Source organism: Hyalella azteca, unplaced genomic scaffold (genome assembly GCF_000764305.2).
Source record: "Hyalella azteca isolate HAZT.00-mixed unplaced genomic scaffold, Hazt_2.0.2 contig13873, whole genome shotgun sequence".
Taxonomy (NCBI): domain Eukaryota; kingdom Metazoa; phylum Arthropoda; class Malacostraca; order Amphipoda; family Hyalellidae; genus Hyalella; species Hyalella azteca.
This window is the reverse complement of record NW_025943779.1, coordinates 78479-98739: the sequence shown is the minus strand read 5'-3', so window position 1 is coordinate 98739 and position 20261 is coordinate 78479. Positions and strand designations below refer to the sequence as shown.

The following is a 20261-nucleotide window of genomic DNA, read 5'->3' as shown; positions in this document are numbered from 1 at the left end:
AAAAACGTTGCGTCCAAGTGACATTTAGCAAATTGGTCCTCGACGGTTTTAGTCAATTTATTCGGAATTTCATGAGGCGAAATTACATCTATGTTATAAAATACAAAAAAGCGATCGCGTACTCTATATTCTGAAAAAATATGAATTCTACTAAAGAAGACTATATTCTGAACTCCCTTCAATCGACAATTAACTGATTTTTTGCGAACAAACAAAAATTTTCGTAAATATCTAACAGTTAATTGCAATTCTTTTTTGCCAGATTGTATTGGAAATAAAGTCTTTTCCAATTAAGACGACTTTTGTTTGAGGCTTTTGTTTATGAAACTTTCATTTCCAAACTAAACAGAACTTATGTATGGAGTCATTCAAACTCGAGAGCATACATGAAATGACTCGCACACAAGGCTAAAGAAATGTTGACTCTGATGCAAGAGGCTCTTTGTACAGGCCCCACGATGGACATTAAATTTGTTTTGTGTGCCTACGAGCGGTATTTTACGCTGCCAAGCATTAGCCTTGGAGAGTTTCCCATGATGTTTTACCTCTTTTGCTGAGTAATAAAAGGATTATATTTTTCGTGGCGTTGACCGGTCATTCCTGTTTATCCTGCGAGGTCTACCTCCTGCGCATTGCATATAACTGCCAGAGTGTACAGTGGTTTAGATGCTTTTAAAAAAATAAAACTGTTCTACTTCTATCTGATTTTTTTACCTTTTTATTCCATGTATTCTACGTTTTGCATTTATGATAAACTCATTTCACATGCAAATTTATATTGACATGATTAAATGTGTACTCATTTGGCATTGTGTCCTCAAGGGGCGGTACGATGTTGGGTTATTCTAAATGATTGACTCAAAAAAATGAATTCCAATTCATTTGAGTATAAATTTAAAATGAATAATTTATACACCAATAGGGAGAGAATGATTCAAAAAATGTTCTAAATTATTCAAACGCAGAATTGAGCGGCGGCGGTAGTTGCAGAAACTTTTTTGAATTAGTCCCTTCCTGAGCGTCGGGTAGGACGCATCGGAAATGAAGATTGGCTCTACACTTCTGGCCACCGAGATCACCTGATCTCACCCATGTGACTATTTCTTATGGGGTTACGTCAAGGAAGCTGTTTACGTCCAGCCTCTACCAGTAACTCTGTTTACGTCCCGCCTCTACCAGCAACTTTGTTAACGTCCCGCCTCTACCAGCAACTCTGTTTACGTCCCGCCTCTACCAGCAACTCTGTTTACGTCCCGCCTCTACCAGCAACTCTGGTTGATCAGAAGAACCGTATCACTGCTACGGTGCACTCAGTATAACAGAAGATATGCGTTCTCGTGCGTGGGACGAGTTTGGCTGCCGTTTAGATGTTTGCCGTGCAGCACAAGAGGGACATATTGAACATTTATAAACATGTAAAAAAAAACTTCTAATCTTTGGTGTATGAAATTTCCATTGGTGTATGAATTATTCATTTTGAATTATTACCCAAATAGAGGCGAAATTGTTATATTGTGTGCATTATTTAGAATAGCCCTGAATTACTGTAAGATTTCGCCTGTCCTGCGCTACCCACATTTCTAAAAAGGATATATATCCTTTTCTTCATCTTAGATAATAAGATAAATAAATCTTTTTTGTCGAATTTTCCCTCTGTAATTTCCGATAATGTTATTGTTCAGCTTGACGAATTTTTTTTTTCTGACAAAGGGGACTCTATCAATGATGGATTGATCCAGGAGTTAGTCTATGAGCTACACTTATTTGCAGCTTGGATGAATGTAGTGCGCTGTAAAACTACTCATGCAACAAGATCGACTTATGAACTTGTAACTTTTATAAACATGATTTTATTTCTATTCTTTTGGTACGTTTTGCTGAACCGACAGAAAGTCAACTCGGCAAAAACGATGATAATTCCGAGAGTGGGAAGCGCTAGTGCTAACCGTATGTGGATATTAGATAAACTTTGGGATGCTGCTCCCAAAGGAACTTGGGATGCGGCTCCCAAAGGAACTTGGGATGCTGCTCCCAAAGGAACTTGGGATGCGGCTCCCAAAGGAACTTGGGATGCGGCTCCCAAAGGAACTTGGGATGCGGCTCCTTCAATGAAATATTGTTTGCGGCTCAGCATTATTGGGCTGAGATTCTGTGATAGAACTCCCCGGCTCATCAGCCGCAGTGTGTTCTTAATGACCAAATCGTTGATGAATCTATCACAGAATCTCAGCCCAATAATGCTGAGCCGCAAAACAATATTTCATTATTGTTCAAGAGTGACTGGTATATACATAGAGACAAAAAAATACAACGGTGAAATCGGGAATGATAAGGCATAGAAGTGTGAAGTTAAATTTGATTAGCAATTCTGAACGGCTCGGTTTCGAACAGATTCGTGTAGTTTCGCTTAACTTTAGTTGACAACAATGGTTTTTATCTCGATATTTATCAAAAAGCATTTTTTAGTGTTATTATGGTCTTTCATGCATGCCCAAGAAGTAGCAACAGACTGAAATGAGATTACGCATGTATTTAAATGCGCAGTCTGTGCCTAACATGGAAGAAAGGCGAAAATTGTCAAGCCATCTAGCTGTTTTCCTTGGCCACGACCATGTTTATCTGCCGTGTTACTTATACATTCGAATGTGCTATTCCTGCGGTCTACTGGAAGAACGACTGAATTTTTCTAGCTTCCTGTTTTTCTTGGCCACGGCCATACCTTCCGTGGGAGGTGTCGAACTTGAGACCCACTTCTCGAACTTGAGACTCACTGCTGGGCGTTCGCCTGGGAATTCATTAGATTTTGGTTGCGGTCACCAATTTGTTTCAAAAAGCATTAACTGAATGGCACATATACAGTTACTTATTTGTTCACTGGTTAAACTGAAGAGAACATTGAAAGTAGAGACGTGTACTTTTAATTTTCCCGCTCAGGAGAAAGCGTCTAAAAATTCCATACTAACACGAAGGAGATAAGATGTCAAAGAAAGATTAAACTTCCCAGCACATGAACATTCAATGAACATTGGTGTGATTAAGCCTATTTTGGGGGGACTTCATCTCTTGTAAAATATTATTAAGCCCTCTGATTATTTTATGTTCATTTATTAAAAAAATGAAATTTTATTCAATTTAATATCGTTTTAATACAACTCTAAAGGTATAAAATATTGAGCTAATGCTGAAACATGATGTATTTCCTGTGTTTGTTGTTGTACTTTACCAAAGATGTTAGCTTCTCGCGAAAGTAAATGTTTGCCCACATCTTGTACAGCTACTGGGGGCATAGCCTCGACTAACCTAACATCTATTGTGCCGCCCCTGCAATGCACAACTGCTCATGTTTGCATAAGAAAAGCCCAATTAGTTATTTTTTTCCAAGATCTTAATGTAAGAAAATGTATAAAAACTAATGATTAATAATTTAATAATAATTTATTTTAATGACGACGAGTACTCGTGTATTCAGTGAAAATCTAAATAAAGGCGAAAGAAATTTAAATATAAGTAACGAGAAAACGACAATGGAATACAAAAATCTATGCATTTGCAATTTCAATGGGATATGACTGTACGCGTTGTTAAGACAATATGTTTCGGTTTAGAAAAAAACATCAATTCCAAAATCCAATTCAATTCGAGCCACAGGAGGTGTAACCTACCCAGCGATCATCTGACGTAGAAACAACGTTGATTTCAGCTTGAAATGTTAAACAACCAAAATTAGACGTTGAATCAACGTCGAAATGTGAACAACACTTAAAGAAACGTACGAGTATCATGGAATCGCTCTCAGACACGGTCAAAGAGACTGTCAGTGAACGGTGCGACGTGCCTGCTACCTCTGTTGGTTCGGTTTTAAAAGAATCGCTACATATACAGTATATTCTAAATATTGGAATAACTATGTACTTTAAATTGTAAATCGAAAGGTTTTATGTCCACTTGTTGTTTTCCCGTTAAATAGGTTTTAATCTATAGCTGGTAAATTAGATTTTCACCTTCGATTGTACTTGAATTATTGAATTATAGAAAAAAATCAACTGATGAGCGAGATTGTCGCCGAAAATGTTTCAGTGACGATTTAATAAATTTAAATTTTGTGTCTTCATTACAAATTAGTGCAAAAAATTTCCTATAAAGTCTTGTGATGAGTGTACTATAATTCAAATCTCTAAAAAAAATTTGAAAAATTTCTCTTTTTTTCTTTAAGAGCAGTAGAATATAAAATATGGAGGGTGCCCAATACGGATTCAAAAGACGGCAAAGAACCGGCATTAGCTGGCAATAACCGGCAGAAAAAGAACCGGCAATGAAGTGAGAATCCGCGTAAAACTCTCCTGCCGTTATAGCAGAAAAGCTACCGACGCTAAAATGTACATGTAAATTCAATTTGCTTCCAGAGCGATATTATACAATTTATGTTTGCAAAAAATCTCTTGCAAACAAATTACGTCAATGTGATACATTTGAACTATAAAACTATTCTGGACGCTGGTGCACTATTCGATCTGTTCTGTCAAAATTTGCTATGTAGCACAAGTCTCAAACTTTTATATATTTTTGTAGAAAATCTATGCCTCAGCTATCATATACTGTATATAAAAAATCTCTTATTTTTTTAACAAAACAAAATGTTTCTTCAACAAAAATATTTTTGCATGCAATGTGCTTTCATATATTGTGTGGAAGAGCAAAGTCATTTCATTATTCAACCCTGGTTAATATATTTTACCTCAAATTGAAAACGATACTTCATCCTAATTTCAACTCTTCTAACACGTGCAGAAGAAATTTTATCAAATCCAATGATAATTCGTTAAGAATTTAGTTTACGCGTAACAATTTTTTTGCTATAAAAGAAAATCGGCTCTATTAATAATTAAACAGCTGCGACGAATTCTTCCTCGTGCTGCATACATGAAAGAAAAGTGTGTCCATATCTTCAGTAATAGCTCCATTAGGACGAAAGTTGTCCACCGCCAGCCCTCCCTCGCCTCCCCAGGTGCCGAGGCAATAATCGCGTCAAGCAACAAGCCCGCGCGGCTCAACGTAATGGGTAACTGCTGTAAAACTTTCCTCTTGGGGCCTTAAGCAACGGAGATGTGCTTTCTTTATTAGAAAATATTGAAGTAATGTTATGTAAAAGTAAAGATTGTTCGAGATGAGTTTTAATTGAGGGCGTGTTTGGTAAGCACAAATATTGGGATAAATTTATAATTCCTGCATTCCAGAAATTCGCTATTGCTTAAGCCTTCTTTTGCCTGATAGTAGTAAAAAATACACACCGATAATGATAATTATTGCTTGTTCCCTCTCATAGCCTAAAATTTAATTAAGATTTTCTGAAACCCCTTTTTCATGAACACAATAAATATTTCTCATATATTTCGCCAGTATTACCATACACTCAATGATAGACATTACGGGAAATCGTCCTTCATTTCCAGTAAAGAGTACGAGGATCCAGAAGAGGCGGGGAAAGTATATTAAATACGGGGTTCAGAAGTAGATAAGGAAAAGGAAAGTATATTAAAGAGTACAGGGGTCCAGTAAGAGGTGGGGAAAGTATAGTAAAGAGCACGAGGGTCGAGAATTAGGTGGGGAGAGCCAGTAGGGACTAGTAAGAGGTGTAGCACGCCCAGTAAATTGTAGGGTGAGTTCAGTAAAGAGTAAGGAGATGTCAGTATGGGTGAAAAGTGTTCAGATAAAGGTTGGGAGATCCAGTAAAAAGTTGGGAGGTCCAGTAAAAGGTTGGGAGAGTTAAGTAAGGGGTATGAGGAGTTTATTAAGGATTAGACTCAGTCCTAGCCCTCCCTCAGCCCTACAGGTCTTATTAAGGGGCGCCTTAGGGCGCTCAGTTTGTCAAATGCAAACGGAGCCGCTTGCCCTTCGCACAGGCGCCCTCGGCTGAGCTTTACGGTCCAATTAAGCTTTTTACCGCCGGTTTCATTTCGAAATTTTGGTAGGAGTAGCATTATGTATGAGCTACAGAGTTTGCATGCACGGAACTAAAGAAATGAATGAACAGCAAACAATGATTACAGGTTGTTGGTACGCGCTAGGTTGGCAACATAGCCTCAGCTCCATGATTGCATTTATAGATAAAATATAATTGAGCGGCTCCGAGAGAGACGAGTCAAGTAGTATTTTAGTCAAACTTTAATTGTATTTTTGTCAAACTTTAATTGTATTTTGCTGCAGAATGGCCCTATGTGTTCAACGCTATTTTCCAAGTTACATCTAAGCTTGTGCTGTAGATATAGATTTAACTGCATAGGTACACGCCATTAGTCGGTAATGAGATGAGCTATTTATCTATGTTGGAACCACCAGGAATTTGATTAGAAGATCGTTCGCATTTAATTAATAGCTCCGGATATTTAATATATTGATGCATTGGATATATATTCCGGATTTATTCCGTAAACTACTATGTTTGTGTTCAGCCCTACTATGCAGATAATTAAATATTAAGGGGTAATCGAGGTCATAAGCAGGGAAAAGATTTCATTTCTTCGCAAAGAAATAGTTTTTATGATGATATTTGCGTATAGTGAAGTTTTGATTTCCTCGAACAATACCGATACTATCTTGCTTCTGAAAAGGGTAACATTTTTGTCATGGGATCATGGCTAAAAATACAAATTCTATTCAAACAAATTTTTCATGGAACTCTAAATGGCAAATAATTAAATAATTTCACCAAAGAAAATAGGTAATTTTTTCACTAATTTTCGTAGCTTTCAGTAGCGTTAATGAAACTTCAATTTTTAAATAATAAATAAACTGGACGTACCCAGAGCACGCGTTGCTAGAACTCGCAGGGACGCTCGTTGCCATCCTGGAGTTCAATTCATTTCTTCACTTTAGTTTGGAGCAGTGATAAATTTGTGACAGACTGTGAAACATCCGGAAAATTTCCAGAGTAGATTCATCCAATATCACAACGCGCGCAGAAATCCTTGTATTCCGAAAGCATTTCACTGCTCGAAACTAGATTAGAAAATGAGAAAATTCGACGTTCGCGAGTTTTAAATTGTTTTATTTTAGCCAAAACACGTCAAAGCATTGTTTGGTTCAATAAATAATATATATGATCTTTCAATTGTTGAAATGATTGATTTTTTGAAATGATTCAATATAATCCATCACGAATTTGAGATTGGGAATTTTATTTTGTTTCAACACTCCCACTTCACTTCTAAACAAAATAAATGTTAGATCTAGTTCTTTTAAATCGGTATTTCTTTTTTTCAGGCCCAAACCGTAACAAATATTTCAGAATTTCTTCGGAAAACTCGAAAAAGTTTAAACATCTCTGATCGCGAGTTTGCAAAAATCGAACAAAAAATATCCCAACATCATCACTTCTCATTTGACATTCTTCTGGTTTTTCGAGCTCCTGTCAAGACCGGCAAACTTTGACGAAATTTGAGCCGTAGCTTTCCATCAGGTTTTTGCAAATATATTTTTTATTGACACTAGCAAGGTTTTACGATCGTTTGGATGACTCCGAAGTCTCGTCTCGTGCCGAATAAGAAACGGTCACGGGAATATTTTTATTATCAGGTAGCTTTTATTTCGTCGCGAGGGATGATATATCAGTATCAGCAGGGGAGACCGTGGCCGTGAGCTGTGCTGGCAGTGAAGATCACGACGTGGAGTTGAAATTTGCTCAGGAAAAATGTTCGCACAGCTACGAAATTTTCTAATTATTTTCAAATTGTTAGCGCATTTTCTCATATATGAAAAAAAGGCGATATTGTGCTAGTCATGTCCGTCTGTCTGTCTGTCTGTCCGTCTGTCCGTCTGTCTGTCCGTGACTTCACGTTTTCGTCGACGAGAAAATGCGCTCTATGGCACTCACTGCAGTGAGTACTGAGATATATTTTTTAAATTTAGTGCTGAATTTTGAATTTTTGCGAGATTTGAATCACTCTCATTGACTGTATTTCATATGATCCCTCGCTTAGCAACAACTTTAGCACTGAATACATGATGAAAGCAGGTCGTGATTGTTTCACCGAATTCTTATATTACACAAATATATTGAAGCTGGTATTATGAGATTTCTTGAGCAATCTATATGCAGGTCTTACAAAGGGACTACTAGTTTCATCTTACAAGCTTTACCAAATATACTAAAATTTAATATGCGTTAATAAAGTTGTCATCAGTATCGTAATACTTGGTAACAATAAGCCACAATAACATTTGCTAACAGAAAAAACATCGAATTTTATTCACCTCACAGCGTGAAAAGCATTGAATAAAACCCAATGTTGCATTAATAAGCTTCATTGACGGTATGACATAATTATAAGTGAACCGGAGTAGCAGCTGAGCAAAGTAAGAGCTTAGCTGTTTCAGGGGATAAAATAAAGGGTCTTGAAGTGAACTTGCGACTCGATAAGTAAACAACTCATGAAATTACAGCAGATGTGTGCTTTGGCTATTGCGTACGAACGCTCACAAACTGAAAATAAATATTTTAAAATCCTTAATATCTTTGGTATGAGTGCACAAAGATTTCCAGATGTAGCATTTCAATTTAATGCAATGAAATAAATCCATTCGTGTTAGATGCACGATCACGCCTAGCCGGATGCACAGAGCTGTTAGTATAATGTTTGGCCGTAAAAGGACTGTCAAATGAATAATTTCAGCCGATCCTAATAAATAGATATGTTTCTAAAATATATCTTTTTTCACTGATCGATTTCAGTCCATATATTCTATTCCAGATAGTTTCCAATAAGACCGAGTTTCAACTTTCTCTTCATTACATCAACGGGAAAAACTTCAGCTTGAAAATTAAAACAGTTACCTGCTTCACAAGCAATTGCAATTTAAATAATAAGATAATATTTTGATAATAATAACCGTAAATGACTTTATCGGGCCGTTTTCGTCGTTCATGCTGAGATTACCCTGATGAAAGTTTGAACCTTTAACTCGGTACTCATCCACTCAGTCTTCCACTACCATATCTGCAGCCAATTTAGCCACTCATGATACTAACACAATGAATAGTTTTGTAGGCGTCAAGTATTTCTCGCCAATGTTCAGCGTAAATTTAGCTTAGCATGAACGTGCGTGAAAACATATGATCGAGGCAACTAATAAATGCTTGGCATGAGCAGAGGCAGAGACGATTGTGGTGCTGATCGATTATCTCTGGACTTATTGAGTAGCGGCCGAGCGTTGCTAACTCCACTTCACGGCTGCTGGCAAACTTGATCCCAACTGATCACGTGTTGAGGAAATAGCCGGTGGACTAAATTAATGGTAATATGAGTATGTTAAGGGAATAAAATTAATCAATTTAGATCCCCGTAAATTTAGTTCCTGAATGTGAGTGGTCTTATCACATTTATCGATTTTATGCATACAGTTAAGTTATTTTACGCGAATCATTTTCACCAACACTGTTAGCTTGAAGTTTTGCGCGGATCTCAGTTTCTTACAAATGTTCTGCGAAGAAAACATTAACATGAAATGTATAATATGCCACAGGAAGAATTATTTACTTAGTGCCTTGGCTCTGAGGTAGTTCTTAATATACGAAATTATTTACGGTCTGCTTATTAGACATCTACTTGAATTACTATCATAAATAATACATTTTTAGTAGGAAAGTGGATGCAAATAGCAATACCTAATTGTAGAGAGTGATAAATTGTATCAGAAGCAAATCTTCCCTTATACGTATAGGAAATTCCTACTTAATCTTGCTTCAATATATGTGAAAAAACCATATGATTTTTCTGTGTGAATGAGCTGAAGGAATTTTTGATAACTAGTATGAATTGTTTGAAACTCAAACTACATACAAATCATACAAAGTTAACGACAGGTAGTTAATTCATTTTTTCATTAAAATTTTAAACCCAAATGCGTAAGAAATACTACATTAAAATTATAGGGCAAAACCTCGACGATCTGAAAAGAGAAAGTTTCAAAGGTTCACTCCTTAAAAATTTTATAATTAATATAAATATGGGATCTAAATTAATGCATGGCAAAATGTGCAGTTTGGAATACGTCGAACTCTTGTATAGCATCGCACGCTCATCTTTCATGACCAATTATCAGAAGGTCTAATTCCAGTGTCAGTCTCACTCACAAATTTTTTACTTTCATTAACGACCACTTTTTATAGGAAACCTATGTCACATACGAGGTAATTTTACCAGACAGTATCATCTACAACACGAATAAAGATAAAGGAAACGCTCGTGTTCTCCAGAATTGAGTTTCGATTCGCCGGCCGAGGGAGAGGTTGTGGCACCGCCTAGTGAGACTCCATGTCTGACACTACTGCTCCAGCCTGCACCACACCTCTCACTGCACCCTCACCACACCTCTCACTGCGCCCTCACCACACCTCTCACTGCACCCTCACCACACCTCTCACTGCGCCCTCACCACACCTCTCACTGCTCCACACCTCTCACTGTACCCTCACCACACCTCTCACTGTACCCTCACCACACCTCTTACTGTACCCTCACCACACCTCTCACTGCGCCCTCACCACACCTCTCACTGCACCCTCACCACACCTCTCACTGTACCCTCACCACACCTCTCACTGCACCGTAACCGATTCCATCACCACTGCCACCCTCAACACATAACTTTTACGTTAATTATAACTAACTGGCACTTCTCTTTTGTGCATTTTGCCATTTATGGTCATCTAATTTCCGTTTCCTGAAGAATTAAAATAGTCAACAGTTTACAAATTATCTGGCGCACTTTAATTGGTACGACTTGAATAAATATAGTTCAAGTTTTAACAAAATTGGACACTCGGAAGTGAAAATAAGCAAAACGTAAACGAAGGTTTAGAAAGACATGTCGATCTAAGTGATTTTTTATTCTGAAACTAAATCATATTATGTTCTTGAATAACTTATTTGTAATGTATAAATTTAAATTTAGAACATTTTGTAGTAAATATCAAATTCCGAGATCACTGTGTATATATCTGATTCTCAACAAATCATTTGAATGTGGTTGATTTGAACATGTCAGTGCAAATCATGAACTTTATTAGTTTGTGTTTTGTTTTACACACGTCAAGTAGGATTACGGTTATCGAGTTCCTATAAAGAAGATTAAAAAAAACACTAGTTTAGCCTCAGAGATGTTAGGTGCTCACCATTTTATCGGGTTTTTGCTAGGAATTACTTCAGAAATTGATATCATTTTTGCGTAATTCGTTCAGAAAATTCAATTTTAAAAAATGTAATGAAGAAGATTAATTTGCCATGCGCGCTGAATTGAATGTATTTTAGGACGACCTACTAAAGGGGATAATTCGATAATATCAACAATAAATTCTATTGTAGAGCAACGCAAATCCCGTTATCCCTTAATCAATGTTGTTGCCAGCGGCCACCTTGAAAAAAATCCACATTTTCATAAATATTAATTTTCGTATTTTGCAAATGTATTCATTGCATTGTGATAGAAAAATATAGTTTATAAGAATTATGAGCTTTTCAATATGTCCAATTGGCCTCGTGTAGCCTACGCATTTTAGCGGGACATATGATGACGTCAGCATGACGCCTATACAAATACTTCTTCATTGACAGCACACAAATGAATACAGTAAAAAAATTTAACTCAGTACTCACTGCAGTGAGTGACAGAGAGCGCATTTTTTCGTCGATGAAAACTTGAGGTCACGGATAGACGGACAGACGGACAGACAGACAGACATGGCTAGCACAATAGTGCATTTTTCCATAAATGAGAAAATGCGCTAATAATTATTCAGAAATTACTCTCTGGCACTAATGAGGTTCATTGATCAACCTGTCCTATCTGTTGCGAATTGATGGAAGTAAAGTCGCTTTAGGGAAGTTGTACTGCAAGAAGTTCAAGAATATTTTCCCAAAATTTTCAATAATTTCGATATATATCATAATATATGATACGGCCAAGTGGTACAGTATCTCAGATAAAATGGCAATGCTTGGTATTGTATTATATCGCGTGCTGTTTTCTAACGAGAAAATTGGCCCTAAAAATCCCATCTGTTCTTCTCTGAATGAACAAACACGCCGAGAATATTGCCTTGAAGCAGGAAAATTTAATTCACCATCACCGACTCTAATCCTCATAAGAATATTTTTAGTTGAGTTTACGCAGCAACCGCAGTAACCGTAAATTTTCTTTAAGAACCAACAGCGCGCGCACCGGCAGCAGCTAGCATGCAGAGGAACGTCGCTCAAGAAAAACATTATAACAGAACAACAAAACGCCTGCTTCTCCAAATCCTACAAACGAATAGATTGTATTCTTTTCCCTTTTTCAGAACATATCTCTCACACTCCCTCCCACGCTTCTCCACTCTCGACTCTTTATCGCTATCAACAGGAACTCTCTAGCCTCAGAGCCCCACTACGCGCCCACTTATTTGCTCCCACCCCCACCACAACACTTATACAACCCTCCCCCAGCCTGCTCTCTCTCCTCCCTCTCTCTTTCTCTCTCTCATCCTTTCTCTTGTTCTCTCTATCTCTACTCTCTTACACTCTTGCCCTCTCTCTCTCTCTCTCTCTCGCTCTTACCCTCCATCTCTTATCCTCTCTCCCATACCTTCTGTCTCTCTCTGACCCTCTCTCTTACCTCTTTCTATTAACCCTATCTCTCTTATCCTATCTCTCTTACGCTCTTTCTCTCCCACCCTCTTTCTCACCCTCTTTCTCTCTCACCCTCTCTTTCTCTCACCATCTCTTTCTAACCCTCTCCCTCACCCTCTTTCTCTCTCACCCTCTCTTACACCCTCTCTCTCTCTAACCTTCTCTCTCTCACCCTCGCTCTCTCTCTCATCCTCACCCTCATATTTTTTAACGAATTTAGATGTGTTAGCTTATCTAATTTTTTAACGAATTTAGATGTGTTAGCATCATCTAATTCGTTTAGATGTGTGTGTGTTTTTAACGAATTCGATGATGTGTAAATATTTTATCATTGTACATTAATATACACAATTATACTAAAATTTCAAAGCTTTCTTCTGGCAAAATCAATACATTTACATAATACTTGAAAAGTATCGGAACTGAGACTGATATTGAAGCGCAACTACTGAACTTTCAGTAATTAGACTTTATGTGGCGCTGTCTCAGTATTATTTTTAACATTGTTTTCATCGGAGTTGGTGGCAGCCGAATGGTGTGGCTTGATTGTGGCAAAAAATTGTGGCGTGTTCGGCATGCTCAAGCTAGACATCCTATATATAAAATATATCGTCAATATAAGTTGGAGTGTTAGAGGACTAGCACACGTTAGACCTCTTATATATAATATATATCACTAATATAAGTTAGAGTGTTAGAGGTCTAGCACACGTTAGACCTCTTGTATATAATATATATCACTAATATAATTTAGCATGATAGAGGTCTAGCACTCGCTAGACCTCTTGTATATAATATATATCACTAATATAATTTAGCATGATAGAGGTCTAGCACACGCTAGACCTCTCATATATAATATATATCACTAACATAATTTAGCATGATAGAGGTCTAGCACTCGCTAGACCTCTTATATATAATATATATCACTAATATAATTTAGCGTACACGCTAGACCACTTATTTATATTATATATCACTAATATAAGTTAGCGCGATAGAGGTCTAGCACACGCTAGACCTCTATCACTCCATCATCCGGTAATAGCCAAGCCTGAGCAGCAAGTTATCCAAAGCACCTGCGCTCACGCTGGTTCTCAGCACCGGTTTAGAACCAGCGTGTCCGTCATCTTAATATATATTTTTTAACCTCTTTAATAATCAGCAACAGAAAGGTTTAATAACCTAGAAAGCAACTTTTTTCAAATACTGATGAGAGTTGCCTACAATTTATCGTGTGTTCGTAAACTGGTTGCAGAAATGACCCTATAATTTTCCATTGATTTGGCCAAATTTTTACAATGTGAAAACGATATATGCATTGTGCCATGAACAGAAGCATGTTTACTTTACTCTCTTTCATAGATTGAAAAAGGGTAATAATTTAGGAACAAGCAATCACGTGATACTTTTGAACCAAATTACACTTTCAGCCTAACTTTGCATGATAATTAGCATTCTCTTTATCGTCGAGGGATCATCTTGAATTGTTCCAGAATAAGCATGAAAAATATTTCCTCCTCACTATTAAATTAATTCATATCTAAATATCATACTTTATTTACACCTCCTGTAATTGACGGTTAATATGAGCCTAAATTTTAACTAAGTCGGTAGCCATTGAGACATTGTCGTTCAGTTTTGATCAAGGAAAAAGTCTTGGGAGAGAACTCCCATGATTTAACTATCTCTGGCCTCTTCAGTTTGTCAGTGTTTGATAAGCGTATTTAATAAATCTTGAACTCAATTGTGTTGGGTTGATTTTTCGATTATAATTACTGTTGATTATTTCTTTCAATGTAAAAGTTTTGAAAAGATGAATGCTAGACTTATTTCAGAGCAATTGTCTGTAGCGAAACATGACAAAACATGGCAATTGTTACTTTGAAATAAAGGCTGCACAATTTTAACTGGTTGTTGAATTATAGGCGATAGATTCCCATATCAAAAATAATTTCAGTTCAAAATTTATGGAGAGCATAGTAAATATCAAGATTAATCAGGACTAATCAGGATTAATTAGATTATTGAATATTCAAGCCGGTCATACCTTGCTAAAGTAATTGCAATCTGTTACAAAAATGCGTTAGTACGCACATGTGATAGTTTTAGACGAAGAAGCATAAAAAATCAATACTTGGTGTGAAGTCAGGGTAAATGAAGACCTCAACAGCAATGTATCACTCCCTAGTTTCAAAATCCAAAATTAAACTCACGGAAGCAAGCTCAACCTCTTGTTCATTTATTCGTTTATTTCGGTCTACATTTTGGTCGTGTTTAAGGCACTGGCCATTCTCGTTTTTCGCTTACGCTTCATGGACGGCGCTTTGACAATTGCTTTTTGAACCTGTTTTAACATACCTTCTGCATTTCTTAATGCACAATATTAAATAAAAAAGATTGACAATTTTCAAGAATTTAAGGCCTTAAAAACACTATGCTTACCTGTTTTACTTCAAATAACACGAGTGGAAATAGCGAAGTCGATAGTCCCTCTAGTGTGGAACGCTGTGAAGGCTGTGATTGTTTTCGTCCAGATTCGTGGCAATGTCAAGGTCAGGGATCTCAAGTGCACCAAGCAATATCTTGAGAACCTGCACTGCCCTGCCTTTTGTCTCGAAATATTGCCTTAGGGAACTTCGGCGAGATTTTACGCCCAAACTTTTGGCTGCGCGAGCGAACTTACGCCCAGTGAATAGCGACGCTTAAGTCGGAGAACCTAGGGCTTTCATCATCCTTTTTTACCATATAACAAACGATAATTATTTGTCCGTTATTGACAGGAATTTAGTTTTTGTACCGATGCTAAGGTACGCTTTCTAACGACAGTTATTTAAATAGAAGGTGAGCTTACTACTTTGCTTTTGGGTAACATCGAGAGACTTTAAACTTTCGGTAACGGCAACAACATACACTCGCTGACATCTCCTTTTCAGCACGTTAAGGTAAGAGGCTTCTTGACCAAGGCACGTAGCAACAAAACTTTGCGTATTTATAAGGCTTCTTTCTGTCTTTAACAACCATCACAGTCTACATTCGATCATAACAAGGTAAAATTTTTGTAGAGTCAGAATGATCTGTCGGGTGCGAACACAATTTTTATTTTAAGTGAGAACGTGAGATTAATGGTCTCTTATGATTATCGCTATTCTCTATAAATGTGTGATTTATTCATACGCATATTTTGAGCAAACCTCAACCACGGTAAGCTAAATTAGATGTAGGATAGACTATCCAAGGTTCACACACTCCACAGATAAGAATGACGGCGTGCTTCAAACAATCCAGTGGCTGAAAGGTCGTCACGGTTGAATAGTTCAAACTCTTCATATGAAATCCCGAGTGACACTGCGTACGTCATTTGGCAATAAGAGAAATCTCCTTCGAGAAGAAACTTTGCACTATAAGGTCCCGAATTTATAAGCTATGAGCTCCGTGTGAACAATAATGGTCTAATAATAGCGTGTCACTCAGTCATCTAATTATGTCCACTTGATCGAAGATACTTGTTGCATCTGTAAATAAACTAAAAATTAATAATCGATTCTACCGATTAGACAAAGCAGGAAAAAAATGATATTTATTTCGTTATGACTAATTGCAAAATTGAAGCTCGGCCATGGTCCAATTTCTTTCACAACTAATGATTATACCTATAAATTCTGACCTAATCCGAAGAGTTCTAAAGTAACCGCTCTTCATAATTATGAAACGCATGCTGGAAGTTAATATTCCGCTTAAAAGTGAACATAATAAATAACAAATAAAATCGAATAAACCATCGTTATTTACTTTTAACACGCATTTTCTACACCACTTAGCCGCTACGTTGTACCGCGCACGTGTTCACGCAACCGACGCTGACCGCCAACAGCTTCAGTTCAGGGGTAACACAAGGAGTCTAAGTGCCAGCATATGGCGAACGATGGCAGTTTCATGATAAAACTTTCATGCCTGTGGTACGATAACTACAGGTATTGTTATGGCGCTGAAAAATTCAGCAAATTCCTTTTTATGCAATATTACCAATGTTATCTATATTTGCATTTTATTGCATTAATGTAATTCTGTGTGAAATGAAATTTCATTCATCCTAACTTAATAGTGATCATAAATATTTCAATGTAAGGTTAATATTATTAACGAATCCCGAATTAAATAAAGTAGTCTATTTCAAAAATTTTCGGCGCAAACGGTGCTGAAATTTTCTAGTCTATGCCCAAAATGGCCGGTCTTGGCACTTGGCAGACTAGCTGCACCTTCAGAGATAAGGAAAAAATGATAATAAAAAAATAAAAATCGAAATCGAGTGCATTTATGTCATCGGACAAAAATTTTGATTCTTTTTATTCCTTTTAATTTCATTCTTTTTTAAAGTTTTAATTTTTCAGAAGGTAGCATATTCCTCGTTCCCTGCAATCCATGTGAGCGTTGGGTAAACACAATGCATTGCCCGCCATTCAGATCATGCACAACGATGGGCGTAGTAGTGATGATGTAATGATGGTGAAACTCGAGCACCTATTGACTGCGTACCCGATGACGTCATTGTTGCCATAGCAACGCAGCAGAAGCATTGATCACGTCATTCACGATAAACAGTGAAGTCACTATTCGAATTATCTAATACGATATAATCTACTGGATGGATGATACAGACTTACGAACATCTCCTTTAAAGAGATTATTTGTTTAATCGGTAAAAAGTATTTAAATGCAGCTACTTTTCAACAAAAATGACCAGTTCTGAGTATGGTATGGTTGGGTCAATGGAGAGACATAACCGCTCGCCATGCACCGGTAACGTTCATTCACAGCTTTAGGAGGCTTCTGCGAGCATGGGGGGTAATCCCTTGCTCAGCGGCGCATCCAAACACTTCATTGATTTTTTCCTCAGCGATAGAGTTTCTGGACTTCCAGTAATTTTTCTGGACAGAGTTTCTGGACTTCCAGTAATTTTTCTGGACAGAGTTTCTGGACTTCCAGTAATTTTTCTGGACAGAGTTTCTGGACTTCCAGTAATTTTTCTGGACAGAGTTTCTGGACTTCCAGTAATTTTTCTGGATAGAGTTTTTGGACTTCCCAGCAATTTTTATGGTACGGAAAATTGCTAGTATATTCATGTCGCCAAAATTGTCCAAGAAATTGTATTGAACTGATCACTTATTAATTATTAGTTAAGAATTTTTGTTACAATGATTCGTAGCCTGAAGTATCGTTTAAAAACAATGTTCACTGCTGAATAAAGTGAAGGTTTGTAACTCAAAAATTGAGATTTTGAAACGAATGAATTACACATTTTAGTATTTATTATACGCACAATTAAAACTTTCAATTAATTTTTAAATAAAAATCCATATTAGTCTAAAAGCTTATAATTTGGCAGCCGGAGACTCATTTTGTACTTTTGTACTTAAAAAATTGCATTCAACAATCTTAATTTTAGACGTAGCAAGCCTATTATTTTACTTAATATCGAATAATGTTAAAAGAAGGAAGAAAATAATCAATATGAATAACTCCCTAGCCAACAGGGATCTACCATTAACAAATTTAAGCGACAACGTGCGTTAATTGCAAGAAATTTCGTCAAAAATCAATGTTATTTATCTTGCGTTTCCTTGGGGAATCGTCTAGACGCCACTACATCACGGCCTCGTTGTAGAAACTGTCCAACATGGCGCTTTGTAAACGAGTTTCCCATGGGAGTTACGCCATTGATATTCTGTGGCAAGAGAAACGACCTCGATATCATCCACGCCTGCTCGGCTGCCACGAGGAATTCGCTCAACGGCCTGGTCCTAAATATCTTTGGGTTGCGATGAAATTTGTCTTTTTTTTACTTTAAAGCTCTTGGGTTTTTGGCTTTAAACTTTCGTTTTTTGCCCTATTACACACCAGGATTTCTTTTGTGCGAAAATGTAAGAAAGATTTAAAGAAATTTTGGACTAAGTTATCATTTATTACCTATATTATGTTTCAATTTTACAAAATAAACGCTTTTCTGTAATTCGTAGCCAGGTATGAAAAACCTCATTCAATGTACACCCAAGGTAAAATCAAGTGGTAGGGAGAAAAGAAAGTGAGAGATGGAGTTGCAATTAAGTAGGAAAATGTGTCCTGTTATCATTTGTATTCAGTAAAACAAACTCGCCTAGCCAAGCAAGTTAAGCTAGACACAATTTATCTCGTTTTACATCGCGTCTGCTTGAGCAACAAATAAGGAATCAAGGTCGCATTTCTATTGCTCCTCTGGCCTTGAGGGGGTGCAGCAGGCACTGTGCCAGCTTAGCATGGACCGTCGCTGCTCTTTTTGGGCTTCTTAACAGCGGTTTATACACTGTTAGAAAAAACGGTGAATAAACGGTTCCACTGGCGTTCTAGTGGCCGGTCGCCCCATGAAAATAAACTGTTTCGCCATTTTTATCAGATGTTTTACGGATTTCTAGTGTTAAATTAGAATAAAAACGGCGACAAGGTGTTTCTTTTCACGTGCCGACCGGCCACTGAAACGCCAGTAATACCGTTAACGGTAATTTTTCTAACAGTGTACGGTATGGTAATGGTATATAGTCTTCTGTGTAAATAATTATGGTAAGTGCTACGATTTTTTCAATAACTCATGAGACGTAGTTATGAGTACACGTGTATGTGCATTGCATACTTGTCCCTGTTTTGTTAATAGTTACGAATTTTTTACGACGAATTCGTACGATTTAAATATGAGTTACTATGCAACAAACCCCAGTTTTTTCATTTTGCGTTTTCATAAATTTATTTTAAAATGCCTAATAAATTAGTGATAGGACGCTGAGCCAACGCACTTTCAAAGAGTTGGTAACATATACACTTGTGGCAAAGTACACTGTTAGGAAAAACGGTGGAAAAACGGTCCTACCGGCATCCTAGTGGCCGGTCGCCCCGTGAAAATAAACGGTTTCGCCGTTTTTATCAGATGTTATACTGATTTCTGGTGTTAACTTGGAATAAAAACGGTGAAACGGTGTTTATTTTCACGTGCCGACCGGCCACTGAAACTCCGGTAATACCGTTAACGGTAATTTTTCTAACAGTGTATATCTTGCTATTAGCACGTCTCAACATCTCAGTAATGAGTTCTCTTGAGTTATAATTAACTAACGTCAATGCAGCACAAGTCGCCAATTTATTCACAATTTATTCTATAAGTATAGACGCAGCACAACTTCGATTGCTAGAGCAATCAAAAAAGCTTCGGATACTTTACCCATCAAAATCATACATGTTTCTGAGCAATATTTTACAAATATTTTAGCGACGTCTTGCAAGCTAAGCATAAAATTTATTTAATGGCTGCTCATGTGTCATTGACGGTAGCGTATTACTGATTACTTGCTTATGAACGTTATATCTCAATTTCGGAATGTTCAATCGATATTAATTAATTCATTAATAAACTTCTCTACGAATAAATTTGTGACACATGAACCAGTCCCGGTAAGAAACATTATGTTGGTGTGTTGAAACAAGATATTTTAAGGATAAATACATATGCATTTAAATGTATTTATTTATTATATGTATTTGAATTTAGATTTATGAAATAAATGAGTCAGC

The 20261-nt window shown here is 37.0% G+C and overlaps 1 protein-coding gene across 2 annotated transcripts in view; it reads right to left on the bottom strand.

The window, feature by feature from the left end:
- The window catches only part of LOC108681214 (GTP-binding protein Di-Ras2), a 39214-nt gene extending 23033 nt beyond the window's left edge, over window positions 1-16181 (bottom strand). Inside the window, exon 1 of one of the 2 annotated variants that reach the window (XM_018170221.2) lies at window positions 15111-16181. Coding sequence is in view for 1 of the 2 variants with exons in the window: in XM_047883859.1 (XP_047739815.1) it covers window positions 6800-6843 (44 nt within the window). In the remaining variant the exon portion in view is untranslated. Of the gene's footprint in view, window positions 1-6799; window positions 6880-15110 lie in introns of those variants that run through there. The other variant, XM_047883859.1, reaches the window with a different exon arrangement.
- Between the last annotated feature and the right edge of the window lie 4080 nt (window positions 16182-20261).